Raw genomic sequence first — 8,360 nt, forward strand, 5'->3', positions numbered from 1 at the left:
GTGCGGGGTCTCGGCGTGGGCGCGGGGTTTCGGAGCGGGCACAGCGCCCCGGCAGCTCCCCGCTCTGCGCCCTACCAACCGCGGACGGGATGCCAGAGCTCCACCACCTTCCCCTCGGCGTGGACGTAGTAGACGGGGTGCATGGCGGCGGTGGCGCAGGCCTGCGGTGGGTAGGGATGTTCAGCCGGGCGCGGCGCGCCGTGGTGCGACACAACGGGACCAGTACTCACATGGAATGGGATGAGAGCCAGGATGGTGCCCAACGGGAAGCGCTCGAAATCCAACTGTCCATCGACGGCTTCCACCTGCCCGTGCTCCTGCGTCAGCCCCACCAGCCTGGGGGGGGAACGCGCCGTTATGAAGACGCACCGTCACGAGGGTGTGGCATCACGGAGACACGCCATCAATGAAGACATGTCATCATGAGGACGCGCCGTTAACGAAGACACGCCGCCACACAAGGACGTGCCATCAATGAAGATGCGCCATCAACGAGGACGTGCCGTCATGAGGACGTCCCGTCGATGAAGATGCGCCATCAATGAGGAGGCGCCATCACGAACACGTGCCGTCATGAGGACGTGCCATCAATGAAAATGTTCTATCAATGAAAATGTTCCATCAATGACGACGCACCGTCACAAGGACACGCCATCAATGAAGACGCACCATCATGAGGATGCGCTGCCATGAAGATGTGCCGTCATGAGGATGTGCCATCAATGAAGATGCACCATCACGAGGACACGCCATCAGTGAAGACACGCCGTCGTGAGGATGCGCCATCAATGAAGACATGCTGTCACAAGGCTGCACCATCAGGACGTGCCATCAATGAAGACGCGCCATCACAAGGACATGCCGTCAATGAAGACGCACCATCATGAGGATGCGCTGTCATGAAGACGTGCCGTCATGAGGATGTGCCATCAATGAAGATGCACCATCACGAGGACACGCCATCAGTGAAGACATGCTGTCACAAGGCTGCACCATCAGAAGGGCGTGCCATCAATGAAGACGCACCATGATGAGGATGTGCCGTTAAAGAGGACACGCTACCAATGAAGATGCAGCATCACGAGGACGCGCCGTCATGAAGACGTACCATCGTGAGGACGTGCCACCAATGAAGACGTGCCATCACAAGGATGTGCCACCAATGAAGACGCGCCATCACGTGGACGCGCCACCGCCTCCCCTCCCCTGTGTCACTCCCCCCCCTCACCTGAGCTGGGGGTGCCCCTCGATGGTGGCGCAGCCCGCGGGCCCCTTGTCCCAGCCGTGGAGGCTGAGGGCAGCCCACCCGCAGTCCACCAGCAGCTGGTTGCGATGGGGGTAGTGACCGATGACCCTGGTGAGGACGCGGATGGCCACCTCCTCCGGCTGACAGGAGCCCAGCAGGGTCTGCTGCAGGTCTGGGGGAAGAGGGGGCCCAGCCCAGGTCGGGGTGCGTCCCACCCTCGCTGGGGGTCACCCGGAGGGGGGTGGTCCCGGCCCGCTCACCGTAGAAGAGGTAGTTGCCCGGGTGGAGCTCGGTGAGCTGGGCCATCTCCGGCACTGGGTGGCTGCAGGACGGCGTGGAGCCGATGCTGGCCTGGGGACACGGCACCCCCGCCTGCCGCAGCCTGCCGGGACGTGGGACCCCTGAGCAGCTGCCGTGTGGCCGGAGGGGGGGACACACAGCACCCCCGGGCACCAGGGGGAGCAGGACCAGAGGGATCCAGCACCCTTGGGTGCCGCAGGATCAGCACCAGATGGGTCCATCACCCTTGGGTGCTGCAGGAGCAGGACCAGAGGTGGGTCCATCACCCTTGGGTCCATCACCCTTGGGTGCCGCAGGGTTGGGACCTGGGGCGGTGCTGTCTCAGGGTGCCCCAGATGTGCCAGGGGTCCCCCCCGAAAAAAACCAAACCAATGAAGGGAGCCATCCAGATGTGGCAGAGCCCTCACCCCGTGTGCCAGGAAGACCCCAAGACGTGCTGGGGAGCCGGCCAGATGTGGGTGCCACCCAGATGTGCCAGGGCACCCCCAGATGTGCCCGAAACCCATCCACGTGAGCCAGGGAACCCCCAGATGTGTCACCCCCCACTATGACCCCCCCCCCCAACTCCAGTGGGATCCATCCGGCCGCGATTCCCTCCGGGATGCGAAACCCCGCGGGGACAAAAGGGTGACAGAGGGGGCGGGGCCGATGGCAGAGGTCACAACCCCGCCGGAGCCACATCAAAGTGACCTCCTCCGGCCCCCCGGGGGGGCTTTGTAGGGCTCCCTTTTATGGGGGGGGGGTGATTTGCATTTACGGCCGCCCCCTGGGGTTTTATTGGGGAGGGGAACCCCACGGTGACCCCCAAAATCCCCTTAACCCTGCCCGTCCCGGGTCTGGGTCACTCACTTGGTGACGAAGCCGAGCACGGCGGCGGTGGTGGCCCGGGCGACGGCTTGGACGGCCGGGACGTCGCGACAGCCGTAGGTGTCCCCGCAGTGAGCGTAGACCCCCACCAGCGTCACCTCCTCCGGGGCCTCCAGGGCGATGGCCCGGGCCAGCGACATGGCGGCCGGGTCCGTGGGGCGCAGGCCGGCTGCCGGCGGGGAGGGGGTCCCAGCATGGCTCAGGGTGCTCGGGGTGGGGGGGATGACCCTCCCAATGTTGGGTGAGATGGTGGGGATGAGGGGTTGGGGGGGACGTGGGCCACCTGTCCCCATGGAGCACCCTTGAGTAATGACTTTGGGAGGGGGCCTTGAGGGCCGCATCGTGGTTGAGATGGTGGGGGTGGAGATGTGGGACATCACCCCCATGGACCATCCTTGGGGGTGGGGGGGTCTTAAACACCCCATCCTGGCTGAGGTGGTGGGGCTGGGCCGTGGAGCCTCTCTCCCCACTGACCGTCCTTGAAGAGTGGCTTTTGAGGAGGAGGTCCTAAAAGTCCCATCTTGGTTGAGATGGTGGGGCTGGGGGGACATGGAGCGTCTCACCCCATGGAGCATGCTTGGAGACTGACTTTTTGGTCTTAAACATCTGGTTCTGGTGGAACTGGTGGGTCTAGGGGGCTTGGGGGGGACATGGGGCACCCCACCCCACGAAGCATCCTTGAAGAATGGCTTTTGAGGAGGGTCTTAGATGCCCCATCTTGGTTGAGATGGCAGGGCTGGGCCATGGAGGATCCCACCCCATGGAACATCTCTCCCCATTGACCATCCATGAAGAACAACTTTTGGGTGGGGTCTTAAACACCTCATCCTGGTTGAGATGGTGGAACTGGTGGGTCTGGGGATGTGGGGCACCCCTCCCCATGGAGCATCCTTGAAGAATGACTTGGGGATGGGTGGGTGGGGTCTTAAATGCCCCATCCTGGTTGAGGTAGTGGGCCTGCACCATGGAGCTTCTCTCCTCATTGATCATCCTTGAAGATGAGGGGTCTTAAACACCACGTCCTGGTTGAGATGGTGGGTCTAGAGGGCTTGAGGGGGGACGTGGGGCATCCCACCCCATGGAACATCTCTCCCCATTGACCATTCTTGAAGAACGACTTTTGTGGAAGGGGGGGGGGTCTTAAATGCCCCATCTTGGTTGAGATGGTGGAACTGGTGGGTCTGGGGGACATGGAGCACCCCACCCTGTGGAGCATCCTTGAAGAATGACTTTGGAGGAGGGTCTTAGATGCCTTGTCTTGGTTGAGATGATGGGGCTGAGCCATGGAGCCTCTCTCCCCATTGACCATCCATGAAGAATGACTTCGGGTGGGGGTCTTAATTGTCCCATCTTAGCTGAGATGGTGGAACCGGTGGGCCTGGGGGGGCCACGGAGCACCCCACCCCATGGCCCATCCCGGAGACGGGCGGTGGAACCCCTTCTCCTTGGGGAAGACGCACGGTGCCCCCTCTCTGCACCCCCACCCCGCCGCACCCCGCCCAAGGTTTTGGGGTCCGCTCGTTGGGTTGAAGTTGAGGGGGGGGACGGGACACCTACCCCTGCCGTTCCCGCAGTCCAGCTTGAGCCAGACGAGCCAACGCTTGCCGGCGGGCAACGGGCGCCCGCGCAGGAGGGCCAGGGCGCGGGGGGTGTCGAGGAGGAGGTGGAAGGCCTCGAGGCGCCGGGCCAGGGCGGCGCACTCCTCCAGGCGCCCCCCCGGCAGCGGGTAGGCGTAGAGGATGTCGTCGAAGCCCCCCGCCGCGAAGAACCGCGCTTCCGCCAGGGTGGAGACCGCGATGCCGCGGCGCGTGCCGCCCGTCGCCAGCTCGGCGCCTTCGCTGGGGTGGGTGGGGGGGGGGGGGGGGACAGGGGGGTGGGTGAGGGGTGCTGGGGCGGGGGGCCCGGCGTGGAAAGCGGGGGGATGCTGGAGGGAAGATGGGGGGAAGGTGAAGGGGTAGTGGAGGGGATACTGGGAGGATGCGGGGGGATACTGGGAGGATGCGGGGGGGATAACTGGGGAGTGCTGGTGTAGAAAGTGGGGGGATACTGGGAGGATTCTGGGGGTATACTGGGACGGTGATTGGGAGGATGCTGGGGGGGATGCTAGGGGGACACTGGGAGGATACTGTGGGGATAACTGGGGAGTGCTGGTGTAGAAAATGGGGGGATACTGGGATGGTGATTGGGAGGATGCTGGGGGGGATGCTAGGGGGATACTGGGAGGATACTGTGGGGATAACTGGGGAGTGCCAGTGTAGAAAATGGGGGGATACTGGGGGGATACTGGGATGGTGATTGGGAGGATGCTGGGGGGGATGCTAGGGGGATACTGGGAGGATACTGTGGGGATAACTGGGGAGTGCTGGTGTAGAAAATGGGGGGATACTGGGGGGATACTGGGATGGTGATTGGGAGGATGCTGGGGGGGATGCTAGGGGGATACTGGGAGGATGCTGGGGGGATAATTGGGGAGTGCTGGTGTAGAAAGTGGGGGGATTCTGGGGGGAGACTGAGAACATGCTGGAGAGATACTGGGAAAATGCTGGAGGGATGATTGGGAGCATGTTGGTGTAGGAAGTGGGAGGATACTGGGGGATTGCTGGGGGGATGATGAGGAGGGTGCTGGGGGGATACTGGGAGGATGCTGAGAAGACACTGGGGGGTTGCTGGGAGTATGCTGGGGGAATGCTGGAGGGGATGCTGGGAAGGTACTGGGAGGATGCTGGAGGGATGCTGAGGGGATACTGGGGAGTTGCTGGTGGGGAAAGTGGGGGATGATGGGGGATGTTGGGGGGATGCTGAGGGGGGTGTTGGGCAAGGGGATAGGGAGATGCTGGGGGATACTGGGAGGGGTGATGGAGGGAGGTGGGAGTGCTGAGGGGCGGGATGGGGGGATGCTGGGAGGGATATGGGGAGGGTGCTGGGGGGATACTGGGGTGGAAGGCAGGAGGATGCTGGGAGGATACTGGGAGGGAAGGCAGGGAGATGCTGGGGGAGACGGGGGATACTGGGAGGATACTGGGAGGGAGGGAAGGGTTATGCTGGGGGAGAAGGGGGATGCTGGGAGGATACTGGGAGGGAGAGCAGGGTTATGCTGGGGGAGACGGGGGATGCTGGGAGGATACTGGGAGGGAGGGCAGGGGGATGCTGAGGAAGACGGGGGGATACTGGGAGGATACTGGGAGGGAAGGCAGGGGGATGCTGAGGGAGATGGTGATGCTGGGAGGATACTGGGAGGGAGGGAAGGGTTATGCTGGGGGAGACGGGGGATGCTGGGAGGATACTGGGAGGGAAGGCAGGGGGATGCTGGGGGAGACGGGGGATACTGGAGAGATACTGGGGGGATACTGGGGCCCCACTCACAGCGTTTTGTGGGTCTTGACGTGGGGGCGCAGGCGGAGGCCCAGGGCGCGGCACCGCTCCTGCATGCGCTGGGCGTTGCGGGCCACGGTCAACCGGTCCAGGGCCAGCGCCGGGGTGGGCACCTGCTCCAGGGGGGCTCCCAGCCACGCGCTGGGATTGGGACTGGGGCTGGGGCTGGGGGGGACACGGGGAGTGGGGGGAGCCTGGCCCGGGCCCGCCCCCCCCACCCAAACCCGCACCCACCCCGTCCCCGGGGGCTGCTGGGGGTTCCCTCGGTCTCAGCCGGACGCGGGGAGTGGGATGTCTGGGACTGGGATACTGGGAATGGAAACTGGGACTGGGGCATCTGGGACTGGGAAACCTGGGATAGAGGCAGCTGGGGCTGGGAAACCTGAGTGACCTGGGACTGGGACACTGGGAATAGGGACACCTGAGACTGGGAAACCTGGGACTGGACACTGGGAATAGGGACACCTAGGACTGGGACATATGGGACTGGGAAACCTGGGACTGGGACACTGGGAATAGGGACACCTAGGACTAGGAAACTTGGGACTGGGAAACCTGGGACTGGGACACTGGAAATAGGGACACCTGAGACTGGGAAACCTGGGACTGGACACTGGGAATAGGGACACTTAGGACTGGGACATATGGGACTGGGAAACCTGGGACTGGGACACCTGGCACTGGGACACTAGGAATAGGGACACCTAGGACTGGGACATCTGGGAACAGGGACACTGGAAATAGGGACACATGAGACTGGGAAACCTGGGACTGGGACATCTGGGAACAGGGACACCTGGGTCTCCTGGGGCTGGAAAACTGGGGACTGGGCCACCTGGGCCACCTTGGACAGGGACACTGGGAACTGGGCCACTTGGGACTGGGAAACTGAGAATTGGGACACCTGGGACTGGACACCTGGGAAAGGGACATATGGCACTGGGATATATGGGACCAGGACACGTGGGACAGGGACACCTGGGACTGGGATGTATGGGACAGGGATATTGGGAACGGGGAGAGTTGGGACTGGGAACTATGAGAATGGGGCACCTGGGACTGGGCCACCTGGGATAGGGACACTGGGACTGGGACACCTGGGCTGCCTGGGATAGGGACACTGGGAACAGGGACACCTGGGACTGGGACATCTGGAACTGGGACAGTTGGATCACATGGGACTGGGACACCTGGGAACAGGGACACCTGGGACTGGGACACCTGGAACTGGGACAGTTGGATCACATGGGACTGGGACACCTGGGAACAGGGACACCTGGGACTGGGACACCTGGAACTGGGACAATTGGATCACGTGGGACTGGGACATCTGGGACTGGGCCACCTGGGACAGAAACATCTGGGAACAGGGCCACCTGGGACCGGGAAACTGGGAACGGGGCCACCTGGGACTGGGAAACTGGGAACAGGGCCACCTGGGACTGGGCCAGCTGGGCCCCGGTGCCCCCCGACCCCCACCCCCCCCCGCCCACCTGTCCGTCCGGCTGTCCATCCCTGCGTCCGGCGCAGCGGCGGTTCCCGGCTCCTCTCCGGTGGCCCCGCTGGTGCCCGCTCCACGTGACGCCGCGGGCACCCGCTGCCAGCCTTGGCCGGGGACAAAGGTTGCCGGCGGCCGTGGGGCCTCCCCGGGGGCGGCAGGGCCGGGAGAGGACACGGGACGGCACGGGCGCAGCCTGCCAGCGCTCCGGGGCCGGTGGCCAGCTCCGGAGCCCCGTGTCGGGCCGAGGAAGGATGGCTGAGACCTTACACGCTCGTGCTACGTGTGCGCGGGGCTGCCGAGGACGCCCCCGAGGACGCCCCCGTGCTCGCCACACGTGGGTGGGTGGCTGCTGAGACCGGGCGCGTTCATGACACGTGGGCACGGGGTTGCGGAGGGCTGAGGCCACACGTCCTCGTGACGCGTGTGTACACGGCTGCTGAGAACCCGGCTGCCCCCAACTTGTGACGCGGCCGCGCACGGCTGCTGAGACCTCCCACGCTCGTGACACAGCTGCTGAGACCCCCCCATGCTTGTGACATGTGGGTACACGGCTGCTGAGACCCCCCACACTCATGACACGTAGGTACAGGGCTACTAAGCCCCTCCATGCTCGCGACACGTGATGCACGGCTGCTGAGACCTCCCCACGCTCATGACACGCGGTTGGATGGCTCCTGAGACCCCCCCCCACTCGTGACATGTGTGTACAGCTGCTGAGACCCCCCACACTCATAACACGTGTGTACACAGCTGCTGACACCCCCCCACTCACGACACGTGTGTGTACGGCTGCTGAGCCCCCCCCACTCGTGACACGTGTGTGTACGGCTGCTGAGCCCCCCCCACTCGTGACACGCGTGTGTACGGCTGCTGAGCCCCCCCCACTCGTGACACGCATGTGTACGGCTGCTGAGACCCCCCCCACTTGTGACACGTGTGTGTACGGCTGCTGAGCCCCCCCCACTCGTGACACGCGTGTGTACGGCTGCTGAGCCCCCCCCACTCGTGACACGTGTGTCCCACGCTGGCCCCAGCCCCACAGCGACGCGGGGCGGGCAGCAAGGACCCCAAAAT

General features: G+C 64.1%; 1 protein-coding gene across 1 annotated transcript; it reads right to left on the bottom strand.

The window, feature by feature from the left end:
- Positions 1–71: 71 nt before the first annotated feature.
- Positions 72–7,373, bottom strand: LOC147601568 (D-serine dehydratase-like). Its single transcript, XM_086741796.1, has 8 exons — positions 7,279–7,373; positions 5,777–5,944; positions 3,971–4,251; positions 2,396–2,582; positions 1,507–1,628; positions 1,229–1,418; positions 231–336; positions 72–161 (listed from the first exon to the last, which is right to left on the bottom strand). Exons 1-8 carry the CDS (start codon positions 7,296–7,298, stop codon positions 72–74), a joined length of 1,164 nt encoding a protein of 387 aa, XP_086597922.1. The 5' UTR covers positions 7,299–7,373.
- Between the last annotated feature and the right edge of the window lie 987 nt (positions 7,374–8,360).

The sequence above is a fragment of the Chlamydotis macqueenii genome, chromosome 2, assembly GCF_036417535.1.
Source record: "Chlamydotis macqueenii isolate bChlMac1 chromosome 2, bChlMac1.mat, whole genome shotgun sequence".
In the NCBI taxonomy this organism is placed as follows: Eukaryota; Metazoa; Chordata; class Aves; order Otidiformes; family Otididae; genus Chlamydotis; species Chlamydotis macqueenii.

What these genes read in the sequence shown, in the direction of transcription:
- LOC147601568 (XM_086741796.1), bottom strand. Translation starts at nt 7,298, where the DNA reads ATGGACAGCCGGACGGACAG. An exon ending in GTGCTCGGCTTCGTCACCAA is followed by an intron (nt 1,629 to 2,395) that starts GTGAGTGACCCA and finishes ACGTCCCGGCAG; the next exon opens with GCTGCGGCAGGCGGGGGTGC. An exon ending in TGGCTCTCATCCCATTCCAT is followed by an intron (nt 162 to 230) that starts GTGAGTACTGGT and finishes TACCCACCGCAG; the next exon opens with GCCTGCGCCACCGCCGCCAT.